The 18,747-nt window shown below is 34.2% G+C and overlaps 2 protein-coding genes across 7 annotated transcripts in view; both read left to right on the forward strand.

Moving 5' to 3' along the window:
• The window catches only part of LOC105334797 (fibropellin-1), a 101,703-nt gene that overhangs the window by 41,241 nt on the left and 41,715 nt on the right, over positions 1-18,747 (forward strand). The window contains exon 1 of one of the 4 annotated variants that reach the window (XM_066079447.1): positions 17,557-17,922. The exons of the other annotated variants lie outside the window; for them this stretch is intronic. Coding sequence (XP_065935519.1) covers positions 17,577-17,922 — 346 coding nt within the window. The 5' untranslated portion in view covers positions 17,557-17,576. Of the gene's footprint in view, positions 1-17,556; positions 17,923-18,747 lie in introns of those variants that run through there. 4 annotated transcript variants of the gene reach the window in all.
• On the forward strand, positions 4,210-9,621 carry LOC117690562 (uncharacterized). 3 transcript variants are annotated; one of them, XM_066079445.1, is made up of 2 exons: positions 4,210-4,845; positions 5,543-9,621. In XM_066079445.1, exons 1-2 carry the CDS (start codon positions 4,479-4,481, stop codon positions 6,949-6,951), a joined length of 1,776 nt encoding a protein of 591 aa, XP_065935517.1. In that variant the 5' UTR covers positions 4,210-4,478; the 3' UTR covers positions 6,952-9,621. The 3 variants fall into 3 exon arrangements, with proteins under 3 accessions (XP_065935517.1, XP_065935518.1, XP_034330884.2); XM_066079446.1 differs by having other exon boundaries at positions 7,107-9,617; XM_034474993.2 differs by having other exon boundaries at positions 8,092-9,616.

Below are 18,747 nucleotides of genomic sequence, written 5' to 3' on the forward strand. Positions count from 1 at the left end.
TAGATATATTGCGTCAAAGCTTTAGCACTTTGGCCCCTAAAAATCCCGAATTACGTAATAAATAGACGTGGCAATGATTTTTTCTGATAGATATTGTAACGATCAACAACTTTGCTTCTATAATGCATTACAAAATCTTTATCGTTTTTTCGTTATCTGTGATAGAGTTTACGAGTTTCTTGGCCCCTAATTTAAGGGGCCAGCCCCTTTTTCTTCTGTTCATTCGCAAGGTCTCACGAATAATAACATTTTTTGTTCTTACACCTATCTAAAATTGTTTTTCATTTTTGAGATACAAATGACTGAATATTTTAGGGGCCAGCCCTATAGATCCTTAATGGGGACAGAGATTGGTGTTTTGATTAGTGGAATTGATTATTATTATTAAGACAGACATTTTCTCTTCTACAATACTTAAGAAAATATGTCTCCTTCTCCAGATATATCGTGACAAAGTTTAAGTACTCTGGCCCCTAAATAACCCTAATTACGTCATAAATGGGCGTGGCAATGATTTTTTCTGATAGATATTGTAACGATCAACAACTTTGCTTCTATAATGCATTACAAAATCTTTATCATTTTTAAGTTATTTCTAATAGAGTTTACGAGTGTCTTGGCCCCTAATTTAAGGGGCCAGCCCCTTTTTCTTGATTTCGTTGAAAAGAACTTTTGATTTTCTACCACTTTTGTTGTATATCTTTTAACAAAATACCAACTGATAAAAAGATACAGATCAAAACGTATAAAAATTTTGGATAAAAATTCGTACCCAATTTTCGTGCCCAGGCGAGCTCCAAGAAATGGCGCCACTGGCGTAAAACAAAATAATAGTGCACAACTTCAGACTATAGACTACCTATCCTGAAAATTTCATAGTCATATCTCTGATAGTTTCTGAGATCAGCTCTGCACAAAATAGGTCGTAAAAAACTACAAAATGGCCGATAAATCGGTACCGGAAGTGACGACAACAAAAATTTCAAAAACATATAAAATTCAGATCATGACTTCTTATCTCTGAAAAAATGACTGAAATCGGCTGAATAGTTTTCGAGAAATCGCGTGCACAAAATTTGGAAAAAAAAATAATAATAATAATAATAAGAAACAGTACGAAAACTATAAGGTCTTCCGTTGGAAACGGAAGACCTTAATAACTAGATACGATCTCGTTACGAGTAACGAGTAGGTCTTCCTTGTGATTTCTGTTTTTAATCATACCATGAATAATCGATATAATTTTAGAATTACCCCCCCCCCCCACACACACACACACTTTAAGATAATGTATACAAATCCTTAATTACGTAATAAATGGGTGTTGCAATGAGTTTTCCAGATAGATATTGCTACAAATAACAACTTTGCTTTTATAATGCATTACGAAATCTTAATCGTTTTTATGTAATTTGTAATAGACTCTAAGAGTTTCTTGCCACCCCCCCCCCAAAAAAAGGGGCCAGCCCCCTTTTTCTTGATTTCGTTGGAAAGAACTTATGATTATCTACTACTTTTGTTATACATGTCTTAACAAAATATCAACTCATAAAAAGATACAGATCAAAACGTATGAAAATTTTGAATAGAAATTCGTACCCAATTTTCGAGCCCAGGCGAGCTCCAAGAAATGGCGCCACTGGCGTAAAACAATATAATAGTGCACAACTTCAAACTATACACTACCTATCCTGAAAATTTCGTATTCATATCTTTAATAGTTTCTGAGATCAGCTCTGCACAAAATAGGTCGTAAATAGATAGAAATTCCGCCGTAGCTCGGTACCGGAAGTGACGGTTTAAAAATTTCAAAAAACGTCTAGAATTATGACCTCTGGCAATCATCTGTGAAAAAATTGTCAAAATCGGCTGAATAGTTTCTGAGAAATCGCGTGCACAAAATTTGTGGAAAAAAATAATAATAAGAAACAGTACGAAAACAATAAGGTCTTCCGTTGGAAACGGAAGACCTTAATAATAAGAAATCGTACGAAAACTATAAGGTCTTCCGTTGGAAACGGAAGACCTTAATAATAAGAAATCGTACGAAAACTATAAGGTCTTCCGTTGGAAACGGAAGACCTTAATTAAGAATTACAACATTATTTTTTTTATTATTAGACATCAGGAAAGAACAAAAAAAAAAAAACCCCAGTTATTTCAGTTAAGCGGGGATTTAATTCTTACACACATTTGCCTTTTCACAGTCAGTGCCATTTTTACTTGAGGATCACGTTTGCAAAAAATACCAATATATATCCATTGCCAAATAGTTGTTACATGTACCTGCAAAAATACTTTCTGGTGTCTTTTTAAATAATTTTATAAAAGTCCAATCAATCCTTTAATCCAAAAATCCATAAAGGAAAGATCTTTTGATTCAGACAGACAGCATATAATTCCATTTTCGCGTTGATAGTCCGGAACAATTTTAGACAAAATCTTCTACGACGGAGAGTCAATGTCCTATTATCCATGCAGGGATCTGATAATTTTGTCCACTTAGATTGGCAGATTTTGGAAATATATTATTTTAAATAACGTAATTGTTATTATGATAATTTTACTATAATTTTCTGTTTAGATTAACTTTCAATGTATAATCGTTCTTTAATGCCATCGGTAGCAATACCAACGTGTAAGTCTAAAGCAAATAAATAAAAGTATTTCTGATTACCGTATGATTCAGAATCCATGATTCTGTCTTGAAGTTCTTGAGAATTAGCTTTTTTGACGTTGTTGCAAAGATACTTGTGTCAAAAGATCATTCAATCATTTACTTTGCGAAGTAAATTACCTCTCATAAAAAGATAAATAAGTACATAGCGTACATACTTCAACCAGTGACTATAAAGATATATCAAATAACTCTATTTAGTAATTTAAACATCTGCATTATAGAAAAATCACACCAAAGGTGATTTATGGATGTTTTTGTTAAAGGTCCTATAGGTCGTTCACAATACCTACCTCACAATGTTAGGTAATGTCTGGTTGATTGCTCTGTCCATTTCGTCCATTTTATATCAATCTAATTCTGTGACTGGAAGCTGTAGTTTGGGGGAAGATTGTCAGCTTCACTCTTGGCTGCCATGGCATGCGTGCATCGGGAATTGTGCCAGTCAAACGCAGTTAAGACAGCGAGAGTTTTGTTGCCCGAAAAGAGTATCACCCAAAACAATAGACAACTGCTTTGCAGCTTGTTCTCTACCTGTGGTCGAACTCAATGAATACAAACCATGTCACTTCTGTTACAATGGTACACTGTCGAAAAACAGTAGCTGTATATGCGATTATGGATATAAGGGGCCATGCTGTAAAGGTTTGTTCTTAATGTTTTGGATCAAACATGAAATCTGTGTCAGCAAAGAACTTTAAAAAAACTATAGGATTTAATGAATTTTATTACTCGTTTTGATGAGCACAACTATGTTTGAAGATTAAAACTTGAAACTGATGAATAACCAAAATGCAATTAATTTAGTTAATAGCTGGCGAAATTTATTAATTTGACAAATATTTGAGAGATAAAGGTTTTACAATGTGAATTAACACAACCTTGCAGTGTATAACAAACAAATGACGCGTTGCAGTTTGAAGAGAATTAATTACTTTTTTCGATGTTGTATATTTGTTGAAGTTTATGGAACAACGAAAGAGCCCACCAATCGGACTTATTTCCCCGGTTTTTTTTTTAAATAGAATATTTTTTATCGAAATTATAACCCCGTTCTGAATGCGCAGATGCTTGAAAATGTTACCGATGCTTGTCTTTCATTTTTTTCTTAATCAAATTTGTAATTTCAAGAAATTACTTTTTGTCAAAACTAAATTTGAATTACTTTCCCGTCTTGGTTTGATGAACATAACTATGAATGATAATAAATTGAAATGTGAAGTGGGTCACCACAAGCCATCAAATGTATGGTGGGTGTGATAATTTTTGGAGGATGCTGATGTGGCTGATAGATACATGTACCTAGATAAATCAAAGTTTTACGATGTGAAATAAAATAATCATACAATGTGTAAAAATCAAAGATGTGTTACAATTACTTTTTTTCCATATTGCATCTTTAGTGAATTTCGTTGAATAATCATAGTGTTCACCAATTGCTCATAATTTCACAAGTCTTATTTATTCATTTTTTTTGTTGGCCACTGATGTAGCTTTATGTCATAAGAATATACTGCATTATTAGCGGTCATTATATAATTAGGTTTATCAAATATGGATAAACCCTGTTATTTCATGCAGTTAAGCATATTGTTTGGGGCAAGAACTATAACTCTAGTAATGTTAATTCAAGGGCAATAACTCCACACTTCCTGGTCTTGGAGCGTGCGCGTTAAGCTCTTCCTTTTATATTCAACTGTTCCCTGAGTCGGTCACAAAAAATCAACTAGAGAAATAATCAAGTTTTATCGTTCTAATCGGCGAGTTTTATTACTTTATACCGGCATATTATTTCAATATCATGCTGAGGGTAAGGAACCAAAGGGCATCTAAGGCGAGAAGCCCATACGCAGCCGTGCCAAATGGAACAAATTCAGTTGCCTCGAGTAGTGTATTGGCACGAGGTCGTCGCGGAAATCGTAGAGGAGGTCAAGTGAGACAGCCCGTTGCAAACATCTCCAATATTAATGCTCCTCCGACACAAGCGACTCCTCCAACACCTGCGGCTCCGACGACACTAGCGACACAGGCGTCAACTGAAGCAGGCCAGGGAATGTCACGGAGCGGGATGATTGGGATGATTCCTCACAACATGCCGCCCATAGTTAACCCCACCCCTGACGCACCAAGTGCGTTGTCGTCACATGTTCCCACCAACATGAATCAAGGTACAGAAAATTATTTGGAAAATAATATTGACACGCCAAACCCATTTAACAGTGTTACTTCTATACTGGGATCCCATGTATCCCAAGCTCTTAAAGATAAAATTTGGAATGGCGAATTTGTTCATTTAAACAAATTGTTGCTTCAAGAGCCTTGCACAGAAATGCAAAATCAAATTGTTTTCGAGGGGGGTGTTTTTCAGGTCAAACCAAAAAATAAAGAAACAAAAATTACAAACTTCTCACAATGGATGGATGCATTTTTCATATATGCTTCTATATACTTAGAAAAACATCCACTACAAGCCATTTCACTCTTCAGGTATATGTCAACAATAAAAAGGGGGGCTGCTAGTAACAATTCAGGTTGGTTGGATTATGATGTGCAATTTCGCTTAAAGAAGTCTGTCGACTCCTCTTTAAACTGGGGATCTATTGATGCTGAACTATGGTTGTTTTACATGCAAACAGTTAATAAAACCCAATTGTCAAATCAGTCAACTCGTAGGTATTTGAAATGTTATGCCTACAATTATGAAGGTGTTTGTCAGAAACAATATTGCAAGTATTTGCATCAGTGCATTTCATGTAATGCATATCATCCCTCCATTAACTGCTTCAAAAATAATCAATCTAGTCAAATTCCCAAAAATGCACCTGCTCGTTCGGAAAATTTTAATTCCAACAACAAATTTTTCAGGAATCGACAGCAAACCACAGGACGGCAAACCTACATGTAACTTGTTACTTAAATTATGGGATATTGGCAGCACTCCAATCAATACATCTAACTTCGATTTTTTACTGGTAAATTACCCAAACAAAGAAATAGCAACAGTTCTATCAAATGGGTTTAAAAATGGGTTTTCACTTCAATATACAGGCATTAGAAAAAAGGTTGAATTTAAAAACATGATATCTGCAGAGCAACATGCTGTTGAGTTACATGAAAAAATAAATAAAGAAATAAAATTGGGTAGAATTTTAGGCCCCTTTCCCTGTCCACCTATTTCAAATTTGCGGTGTAATCCTATTGGTATCCTCCCCAAAAAACAAGGGGGGTGGCGTATGATTTCTAATTTATCACACCCAGTGGGTAATAGTATCAATGATCACATTGATCAGCAATATTGTTCAGTGTCGTACTCTACATTTGATCAAGCCTTGTCACTGATTCAGGAGATAGGGGAGGGTGCATTAATGGCCAAAATGGACATTTCAAGTGCTTTTAGATTGTTGCCAGTCTGTCCTGAAGATTTCTGCTTGCTAGGTTTCAAGTTTTTAAATTCATATTATGTGGACAAATGCTTGCCAATAGGTTGCTCAATTTCATGTTCATTATTTGAGATGTTCTCTTCCTTCCTTCACTGGGAGCTGCAGCAAAGGTCAAATTCAAGGGGGATCATTCATTATTTAGATGATTTTTTATTTATAGGTAGAGCAAACACAGCTGATTGTGAGATGTTAATGGCTCATATGATAAAGTTATCTGAAATTTTAGGGATCCCATTAGCTCCAGAAAAAACAGAAGGTCCATGTACATCTATTTGTTTCTTAGGATTAGGCATTGACACAGTTTCAAGAACTATTTTCATTCCAAAAAATAAAGTTACTGAACTTTTGGAAAAAATTAACGATGCTTTAAGTTGTAAAAAGGTCACCGTTAAAAAATTACAGTCATTAGCAGGGTCACTAGCATTTGTGGTTAAAGCTTTGCCCTCAGGAAGAGCATTTTGTCGTCGTGTATATGCGGCTTTAGCAGGAGGTAAAAAATCTTTCCATTTCATAAGAATTTCAAAAGAAATCAGATTGGATTTAGAAATGTGGGTAGAATTTCTTACAAAGTTTAATGGATTAACCCCTTTTCCATCTTTGACATGGCAAGATGATGAGACACTCAAATTTATACAGATAGCTCAGGTTCAAAAGGGTGTGGGGTTATATTTGGCAGTCAGTGGTGTTATTTGGCTTGGCCTTCACATTGGTTTTATGAGACAACAAAAGATATTACTTTTCTTGAACTTGTGCCTATTGTTTTGGGAGTTTTTATTTGGGCAGAACAACTATATGCAAAAAAGTTATTGTTGCATATTGACAATCTCTCATTAGTTCATATTATTAATCAAAAGTCTTCAAAAAATAACAGGGTCATGGTTTTGATTCGAGCGTTGGTATTGTATACCCTTAGTTATAATATCCAGGTTAGAGCTATACATGTTCCGGGAAAAAATAATAATATAGCAGATGCTATTTCTCGCTTTCAGTGGTCAAGATTCCGACAGTTGGCTCCTACAGCAGACAATTTTCCATGTCAAATTCCTGCTCCATTTTGGGAGATTATTCATCAACTATAGATCAACTGTTAGAAGCCAGTATATCTGAAAACTCAAGTAAAGTTTATAAACAAGGCATCCAAGCATTTTTTAATTTCAGAGTTCAAGCTTCCTTTGAGCATTTGTGGCCACCACCTATAGATCATATAGTAATGTTTATAGCTTATATGAAGGAATCTGGATTTGCATTTTCAACAGCAAAATCTTATATGGCTGGTTTGAGTTTTGTTGTAAATTTACATGGTTGGCAGAATGCTACAGAATCCTTTTTGGTCAAAAAGTTGTTAGCAGGATTTAAAAGGTCATGCAGAACTCAGGACATTAGACAACCAATTACATTGTCTTTATTAACACAAATTACCAGTATCATTCCACATTTAACTATTTCTTCGTATGAAGCACATTTATTTCAGTCAGCATTTCTCATTGCATTTTTTGCTTTATTGAGAGTAAGTGAACTAGTGGCATTGGAAAGAAATCATGTTCAAATGTTGGAGGATGAGTTTACAGTTTTTGTGGGTTGCTCAAAAACAGATCAATTTGGTAACGGTTCATCCATTAGAATACCAAAAACACCAGATTCTTTTTTGATGTTTCAAATTTTTCAAAAATTTCAAAGTCATAGGCAATGCATTCAAGCAACACATCTATTTGCCCACTGCAATACTAAACCATTGACTCAATATCAATTTTCATCCATGCTGTATAAATCCTTAAAATTCCTAGAGGTACCTACAAATTCATTCAAGTCGCACTCATTTAGGATTGGAGGTGCAACTTACCTGTACTTAAAAGGGGTTTCTGAAATACAAATCAAGCACATGGGTAGATGGAGTTCCTCAGCTTTCAAATCCTACATAAGACCATGTTAATAGAATTTTTAGTTTTATGCTGTTAAATCATACATAAATTTCAGATTCAGTTTGGATCATTGGCTCATCTATTATTCATTGGGCACAGAAATATGCAGAGACCACAAATCAGTTAAACCTTGGATTAAACCACTTTACCATTAATTGGAATGGTAGAAGGGGAATGGTTTGGGAGTACTTGTATACAACTGTGTCAAGTATGTTAATAGCTAATAAACAACCAACTATTTTGATAATTCACTGCGGGGGTAATAATATTGGGGACCCTCAAAATACCCTAAAAGGTATTCAAAAATTCATGAAACTAACTTTATCTAAAATAGCAGACCTCTTGCCAAACACTGTCATTGTATGGTCACATATATTACCTAGAAGTAATTGGAGGCAGTCTTTATCAACCATTGAAGGTGAAAACTCTAGGCGTAGAATAAATAGTGCCATTGCAACATTTGTTTTGAAAAAGCTTAATGGTGCATCTATCAAATATCCAGATATCCAGATAACTCAAAAGCGATTATTTAGATTAGATGGTGTGCATTTGTCAGATCTGGGTAACAATATATACATAAATTCCCTGAAAAATGCTATTGTGCATTTTGTGACATCTTCCTCTCGCACCTATCCTTAAAATATACTAGCTGATATATCTGTGGCAAGTCATGGTCCGTTTACTTATCTATCTTATTATATATCATATACATATATCTGAATCTAGAATGTCCAAGTATAGACATTCTTATGTATCATATCTACAGGTGTCATTGTTGTCAAAATTGCCGCCTGGTATTGGCGGATGGTTCACGTGACAGTGTCCGTGATCCATTTGGCATAATTTTGATTAGAATACTGTCTCCGTGGGGCACTGTTTTTTCCAGGCTCCTCGGGTCAAGAGAGTATTTCTAATATTGTATATTACATATATATATTTGATATATGCTGCCATATTGTTTGAACGGCGCATGTCGAGTTCAATGTACATGTATGAAATCTATCTGATGTACATGTACTATATATCTGACTGATATCTATCTGATATTCATGTACTTATCGAATTTTTGCACATTTGATTAAACGGCCATGACAACTACGCCAAACAAACAAAAGTCTATTTAGTTTTGTACATACATCAGGGTAAATATCTGAATCATAATTGTCTGTTGTTATGAAATTGGTATTAGCTAGAAACATGAAAAGCATATTTATTTGGGCAAAGGTCATGAAATAATTAGGTTTATCAAATATGGATAAACCCTGTTATTTCATGCAGTTAAGCATATTGTTTGGGGCAAGAAATATAACTCTAGTAATGTTAATTCAAGGGCAATAACTCCACACTTCCTGGTCTTGGAGCGTGCGCGTTAAGCTCTTCCTTTTATATTCAACTGTTCCCTGAGTCGGTCACAAAAAATCCCCTCCCACCCAAACCCATTATTTAGAATTAGGTTGCATGGTTATAATCTATTATAGATTTCCATTTAAACTACTTGTGAATAGTTGCATAGGTATTGTTTTTGTACAATTATAAATTGTGAATAGCTTTTTCGAATTGAGTTTTCTTTTGCAGCGTCATGGCCATGAAGAATAGAAGAAAGATGTGCTGGAAAGTGAATATGGACAAAGAATGGTTTTGCAGGTCAGGACTCTGCAACAAAGTGCATAATTTTGATTAGAATACTGTCTCCGTGGGGCACTGTTTTTTCCAGGCTCCTCGGGTCAAGAGAGTATTTCTAATATTGTATATTACATATATATATTTGATATATGCTGCCATATTGTTTGAACGGCGCATGTCGAGTTCAATGTACATGTATGAAATCTATCTGATGTACATGTACTATATATCTGACTGATATCTATCTGATATTCATGTACTTATCGAATTTTTGCACATTTGATTAAACGGCCATGACAACTACGCCAAACAAACAAAAGTCTATTTAGTTTTGTATATACATCAGGGTAAATATCTGAATCATAATTGTCTGTTGTTATGAAATTGGTATTAGCTAGAAACATGAAAAGCATATTTATTTGGGCAAAGGTCATGAAATAATTAGTTGCAAAGGTATTTTGTGTCAAAACTAAAATCTTATCCTTTTGTCATGCGTTTCATAAAAACGTGCATACTTCTACAGATGACTGTGAAGATATTTCATCTAACTGTATTTAGTTACTTAAACATTTGCATTATAGAATTTCTAATTGAATCAATCTCAAGATTATATTTGGATATTTATTGATAAAGGTCCTATAGGTCATTATCAGTATTTGGTGTCAAAATGTTCGGTCATGTTTGGCTGACTGCTATTTCTTCATTCATTTTATATCTTAATTCTGTGACCGGAGACTGTAATGTAACGGAAGATTGTGCCTTTCACTCTTGGCTGCCATGGCAGGCATGCATCGGGCATTGTGGCAATCAAACGCAGTTGAGACAGCGAGAGTTTTGTTGCCCGCATAGCGTATCGCCAAAAACAATAGACACCTGCTTTGGAGCTTGTTTTCTTCCTGTTGTCGGTAACGAACTTAACGAATACAAACCATGTCACTTTTGCTACAATGGTACACTGTCGACAAACAATAGCTGCATATGCGATTATGGATATAAGGGGCCATGCTGTAAAGGTTTGTCCTAAATGTTTTGCATCAAATATGAAATCTGTTTCAACAAAGGACTTCAAAAACTATAGGTTTTAATGAATTTTATTACTCGTTTTGATGAGCATAACTACATGTATGTTTGAAGATAAAAAGTGAAACTGATGAATAACCAAAAAGCAATAAATGTAGCAAATGGCGGACGAAATCTATTAATTTGACAAATATTTGAGTAATAAAGGTTTTACAATGTGAAATAAAACAATCTTACAATGTGTTACAAACAAATGACGCGTTGCAGTTCGAAGAGAATCAATTACTTTTTACGATATTGCATTGTTCATGAATTCCATAGATCATTTAAAGTACTCAACAATTGGACTTATTTCCCCGTTTTTTTTTTCTTTTTTTAAGTAGAATATTTTTATCATAATTTTATCCCCGCTCCGAAGGAGCAATTTTTACCCATTTTTTATTTCGGTAAGCCATTTTTGTACTAATCGGGCGTCAACTTCCTGTTAACTGAAAACTTTGTTTAATATAAGTCTAAATTTCAAACAGATTTTCGTCATGAATCTCTCGGCAATCTCGGCATGCTATATGATGAGTTCCATTTTGGCACCATTCGGACGTTGCTTATTTGTATATATCAACGTCAGGGCGGGATATTACTAGTGCACATTAGATGACTGATGTCTTGTTTGTTAATTGTTTTAAAAACCCTGTCACACCAGAGCTGCGTCCTCACGGCGATCCCACTGCGTCCGTAAATAATGTTAAACGGCTAGGGAAACGCAGTAGAGTCTCCTACAGCGCCGTAACAACGCAACAGCATCTTCGTCCATCGCGATGGGATCGCCTTAAACATTTTAGAACGCCATGCAACGGCGCGTACTTTGAACAAGCACAAAGTACACGCCGTGGCTCGGCGTTCTGATGAGCACGCCGTAGAAGCATAGTGAGGTCGCCGTGACAGCGCCGTAATATCTCCAACAGCGCCACGAGAGCTCCGTCAGCGCGCTCAAGGAACGCAGCTAATCGCAGCGTAGACGCAGTGATAAGTCAATTGCGCTTGCACGGAAACCTCACGGAGACCTTTGGGATCTCACTGCGTCTCTATCTTGCTCTCACTGCGTATTGACAGCGTTTGAACAAGTTGTTTTCCATTTGGCTGCGTTCACACAGCGACCACGAAGAACTGTTGCTGCGTTCATTGCGCTCTCGTGACGTTTCTTCTGCGTTTATACCGCGCTCCCACGGCGTTTCTAGTGCGTTGTCATCGAGACCACGAAAACTCAAAAATTGGCTGTGGTACAATAGCAAGCGATGTAATAATTATCAAACTGGATGTAGATGACTATGTAAAAAGTAGCATTTGCTAATATTCCAGACCTATCAATAGACGTAGATGGAATTCATGACATTTGGTTCTGATGTTTTCACATCTTTTCTATGTTTTCTAACAATTAATAACGGATTTTTTTTTGTAGACCTGACTACTAAGAGTTTAATCTTAGTCATTCACAAATTGTTTAGAAGTAACTATGTTTCAATTACAATGTACATTTTCATAAAATCAAATCAAAACAATTTTGTAATCATGTATTTACTAGTTGTAAATTCTTATTTGTTTCCCATACAATTTTTCATACCAAGAAGTAAAGAACGTCTTGTAAGCGCAGTCAGAGCACGCCGTGGACGTGCGGTAAAAACTCCTAGCACGTCATGAGCGCTCGGCGGAGACTCAGCGAGAGCGCAGTTAATCGCCGAGTAGAACTCCGTGGAAACGTAGATACACGCCATGGGAGCTCCGTAAAAACGCCCCGGTCGCCGTCAGGACGCCGTAACATCCCCACTTGTAAATTTTTCAAATAAAACTGTACTTTTTTATGAATTTTCCTTACGATCCTACGGCGATTCCATGAGTTTTACAACGTCGTGAACACGCCGTGGGGACGCAGCTTGGTGTGACAGGGCCTTAACCGGGTTTTCCAAAGGAAAAATCCGGTTATTGATATGGTGAAAATTTCGGGCGGGTGGACGGGCAGCTGCTGAAGGGTACCCCTATTGTACGGATAACTCTTCCTACAATTTTCCTGATAAGAAGTTGATGTTTTAAAGATCAATTGTGTGTGTGTGTGTGTGTGTGTGTGTGTATGTATATATATATATATATATATATATATATATATATATATATATATATATATATATATATATATCAGAAATTTGCATTAGTTTTATTTTGATTTTTAATTATTTGTGAAAAAAAATACCATTCGTTACGCTTAGTTATTTTTGGCAAACATGTAGCATAAAGGGTACCTCATTTCTCTGGATAGATAGTTTTTTATCAATTCAGGGTTGACAAATAGATTAAACATGAAGTGTACATAAAAGAAACCCCGGATTATTGTCACATTGACAGCTTTTCGTTTGTTTATATCAGTGTTATGAATTTAAAAAATAATTCTTTTGTAATACTGATGGTTGCAGTAAGGTCAGAAACTGCTAAAAAAAAATTTGAAATGTGATGATTTTTAAGCGACTGTGCAACTGTACATAAACATTGAAAATTCAATGTTCAAATCGCTCCTGAAAAATAAACCTAAAGCAACAATATCACTTACAATAATCTTTATCCCTTATTGTCATACATGGAACTGAAGTTATAGTGTAGAGAAAATACTTTTTACGGTGTGTACAAACTATGATATGATAGATAAAAATGATTGTTACAAGCAGGATGAAAGGATTACAGTTAATTGTTGCAGGTTATTAACATTTAGACAGGGTTTTTTTATGAATAAAATCTTTAAAATACTTGAAAAATTGATTTATAAGTGAATAATTAGAATTTCTGACAATTAAAATTGCGTCTCTTATTATGTAAAACCTAATTTAGAAATGTTTTTATAAATAAATTAGATAATATACATGATGTGATTAAAATGTTGTCAAACGTTAACGTTCACAATGAGTGTACTTAGAAACTATTTTTAAAGTATGAAATGTAGATTGATTAGAAAAATCTATGATCAAAAATAAGAAAAAAATCTGCAGAATTTGTGATGACATTTTGAAAAAAAGACTTCACCTTGTAACTCTTAGTCATATTAATTTCTTTGCTTAATAATCATTTATTAAAACAACTGTAAACAGATAGCCATGCTATTACCTTGAATTGCTAGTATTACATAATGGTCACTATAATATTTTTTGGATCTAAGTACTGCACACTGAATGGTGTTAATGATAATTAACAGAATGAACTCTGTGACTCTTGTAGCAATGCGAAGTATTCCTTAAATGATGTTATGAAAACAGGCGCATAATACGGGCATAATAGTATCCAAATTGAGAGTTTAACAACAAGTGACATATTTGGCGATTCTGTGTCTGCAACGATAGCTCTGGTACAATATATTGAGTCATGTGTATTCTATATATTAACCTTTGTAACCTTTTATGTCATGTATTTTTGAATGTATTATGAGTAAGTGATGCCTTATACTAGGTGGGGACTCCGAGACCCAGGACTCGGAGACTCAAATTCTGCATCCAGACTCTTTGATTGGCAGTTTTGACGGTTTTGTTACTTTATTAAGGAATAGACTATTAATCTTAATTTTGAACACTAAATGTTCACTCATGATCGTCGTAAATGGGCCGAACTTGTCAGAACTGTCCATCATAAGTAAAATGTTATATATACCCATGAAAAATTATGTTGAACAGATTCCGCTTATAGAGATTCTGAGACTCTTGATTTGGGCTGCTTTTAATTGTTGTAACTACATGTATACGATCACGCTCAATAAAACCGCTTGAGAAAGAAATACTGTACTTGTGATCACTAAGTTTGAGCCGACCCTCAATTGGATCCGAAAGACAGAAGGCTTACACAACTATTGTTGCTCAAATATTGTTTTTGGGAAAACGTTGTCTGTAAGTCAAAATTAAATTAAGCACACGAATATAAAATATTGACCGTGTGTCTTTCGAATTTGAAAAGTGTCGTGCTTGCAAGAGGATTTTTGCTAAGAGTTCTTGTTGTTATTGTTGCGAAACCAAAAAATGCTACAAAGGTGAATAGCTTTGACCATATATGTTGTGTAGATATTAAAAAGTGCATTCAACTGCATTAATGCATCACCTTAAAAGATATATAGATTTTCTGTCGGTACTGGATAAGTAGGAGAACAAATATGAAGACCATCAACTGGTTTGACATTGAATAAGTGACCTGTTTGTTTAGAATCGTGAAGAATACGCAAATATACTCTTATCTGTTATTAAAATTTATAATCATTTCTATGCCGATTTACATACCTAGACACGCGTTCTTAAAACATTCAAAGTCCGTGTCCCTTTGAAATACCGAGGGTTTTCTTTATTCTAAATTTTTTTCCTAATGGTTATCAAAAAATCATCAATTACTATTGTGTTTACGATGTCCTGGAATAAACATCACTGTTCATATTCTTGTTTTTAATAAGTCCAGTTCAAACTAAAAATCATCTCATAGGCATATATTTTATAAATAAAAAAAAATATATTTGTTTTGATTCAATTTTTTATATTTACATATTTTACTTGTTTTGATGACACTCTTAAGGAAAATAAATACTGATAAGTTGGAATATTTTGGAGTTTTGTACAATTTACTCCATTCTGGTACATGTGTACCGGTATCATACGCACACAGAGACTTTAATAACGTCATTGACGAATTGAGAGTGGCTGAGTAGCAGGGGCACCGGATAGATAGGCTGAGGGAGATTAATATTGATGACAATGGAATTAAAATGTTTGTATTCAAACTAAGCAGATGATTGATAGATTTGGCTATGGTCAGATTTACTCCATTTTACGTTATCGCAGGGGTCTAAAATATTAATATCTTAATGCAGTATAAAAGTCTTAAATAAACAATTTCAAACAGCAGAATATTTCTTAAAAACTCTTGGTAAAATACTTGTTAATAATATTTAAACTTATTTATTTATGTTTTATTTGGAAAAGATGGTAGATAAGACTATCCTGATATAGTATGTATATCGAGTTCATATATTAGCAATTTACCTCTGTGGCAACGTACAGTGAAAACATAACAGATTAATCAAGCTAGATAGGCAGACACAATTAAAGTTTTGCTGCAATCATCCCCTTTCTTCCACCCTTATTTTCCGTGTCTCCCCCCTGTGTTAAAAGATTTTACCATGAAAGAAAGTGCATCTTCCCTGTGTTTGAAGATAATACCATGAAAGAAAGTGCCTCTCCTCTTGGTTAAAAATTTTCATATCCATATCCCATCCCCGGCCGGTAATCTAATTTATCCAGGCTTTTAAGATAATAATTATTGCGTGCGTCTATGGTATATTCTTTCCTTTTTCGGCCGCTTTCCGTCAAAGTTCAACACACAATTCTTCAAACTGAAATTTGATCAAAACTTTTTCTGGATATATGTATGACTACGCTATTGCAAAATGTATTTTTGGTAAGAGAATTGGGTTTGAAGAATTTGATGTTAAGTGATAGTTTTTTTTCTATTGTTATTAATTAAATTTAAAAAAGTGCCCTATTATGACTAAAAGTATAACTAAACTCCCAAGACCCACTCGCGAATCTAAAGAATTTAAAAATATACTATTGCCTTGACCTATATTTATATTCCAGGTCCTAAATTTTATGTAAAATTTCTTTGTATTTTTAATAAAATGATGGTCAGCAATTATTTGAAGAACTAAATTTGAACTGGCAACTAAGGTTTTATCGATTACCAAATTCATTTTCATCCTGGTTTAAATTCCAGATTTTTGGACTAACTGCTTAATTAATGAGAATAAAAACCAAGTAATTACATCTTAAATCAGTAGAATTGCCTTTACAGATACCTATCTTGACCCTAAATGTGAAAGCCAAAATCATCTTCTTTTTCGGAATAATCTTTCGTAGAATATACACCTGTATCTGTGGATAGAGGTTAAAATAATTAAATATCTATGTGGGTGACTTTGTGGGAGTATATTTGTAAACCACAACGGGTGATCATTTGTCGCGAGTAATTAACGTTTTACTTACAACATCAAATGACTTGGAAGCTGTGAACCCTATCTTTATCATTTCAGTTTGAAAGGTATTTAAAATGATTGATTAAAACAAGATCTTCTAAGACTTAAAAGTCAAAAACCAAGCAAATAATTGGGCTACATACATGTAGCTCTGCAATTTTGATTCTCACTTCATAAGCTTTTAAGCTAGTAATATTTGACAGTATTGATACATTTTTGTACAGCCAAGTGCACCAATTATTGCTTGATTAACAGATCTGAAACAGTAGCTCAATTTAATAAACGTCTTAACATGTCAGTTCTCAAAGTATTGATTGTATTGATACAGTTTTCTAAAGAATGTTTTAAATCACGTCATTAATCTTGTTTGTGTTCTTTTTAGCTCAGAAATAGTTATATAGTATACTGATCTTAATAATAGCAATTGTTAACGAAATGTTTTCCAAATAAATGCATATTGTTATTTATTTCTTAATTCTTCCTTACTGCAAAAAATTTGTCAAAGCATTTACTTTGCAAAAAGTATACTTCATGCCAAAGTTAAAACAATGAAATGTGTTTGACGAACCTGCTTTTACACATTAAATTAAAGGTGATTAAGTTATATTAATTATGGTTATTATCTATTAAGGGGGACTGTTTTTCGATAAGCTACCTTTTCCAAACTGCGAGGTTCGTTCGATTATTCCTTCAAAAAAAGATAGGATAATGATACCGGTTTCGATACAACTGCATTAAGTTACCAATATCTTAATCTTAGATAATCATGAAGATGCCATTTTATCCAAGAGCGAAAGATAAGTGTTATATGCTAACTTAAATCTGACATGTAATGAGCGTTTGAAATCCCTTACGCCATGAAACTTTTACAGGTGATTCTAATCATTGGTGAATTTTCCAAATATGGCCTTGCCGATGTAGATTGTACCAATATTCCCGATTGCAGAGTATTTGACTGGGAAACTTGGTCTGTTTGCTCGGGAAACTGTGGTTTCCAGTCACAGAATCGAAAACGCTACATGTGTTGCGATGTGGAGGTTAAACCACATACTCAGGAAAATTGCTTACTACATTGTAACATGCACGCAAACTTTCTATTTAGTGTGTTTAGGCCATGTCGTATATGTGAAAATGGTGGACGACTTAATTCGTCGTCGATGTCATGCCAGTGTAATGAGTATCACGGAGGTGGGTGCTGTCAAGGTAAGAGACTGGGAAGTTACTCGACGGTGTTTATGCATATAATTCTGATACATAACATGTATTATCATCACTGATTGAAGGTTTAAAGTACGCCCATTTTGTAGTTCTGTCGTAATTCCCCGCAGAACAAGATAATTTACGGGTTACGGGTTAAGATTTTTTTATTCTAGTATAACCCAATTTACACTACAGTTGAAATAAATTTTCCGTTTTATTGTAAGTTTCTGGGTTTTTTTTTAATAAATGTCTATATTAATTCATCAAATGTGTACTCTTATATTAATTCGAATGAAGATGTTGTATGAAATGTAGTTATGTAATATTATTAATATCGATCTCATTGTGTATTGAAAACTATAGAAAATGTTGCTTGAGTCTGTCTTATTTGATGAATTAAATGAGGATTAAAAAAAATTAACAATTAAATACAAATAAATATAGGTGAATCAATATCAAGATATGTTTTAACAGTCGAAGTTATATGCCAAAGAAAAAAAACCGCTAAGAAAGTTGAGATTGTTGAGATTATTTGGCAAAATACGTGCTGCGTTACATTAAAGATAAAGAAAAAAGATATAATACATGTCATACTTGCGGAGTGCATGTTTACTAAAGTTTATTTGTTATATTTATCGTTTTGTCGATTCTTCATTTTTTTTATTCCGAGGATTATTATTATTTAAGCGTGAGGTCTGTTTGAATTGAATCTTTTTACGAATTGACATGCTTGCTTATCATAAAATGCTTAATCTTCATTAAGAGTCTTTTACATCCGTGACTTTTCTTTTACATCATAAGATGGCGATTTCAACCTATTGTAATACT

Source organism: Magallana gigas, chromosome 3 (assembly GCF_963853765.1).
Source record: "Magallana gigas chromosome 3, xbMagGiga1.1, whole genome shotgun sequence".
NCBI classification, from domain to species: Eukaryota; Metazoa; Mollusca; class Bivalvia; order Ostreida; family Ostreidae; genus Magallana; species Magallana gigas.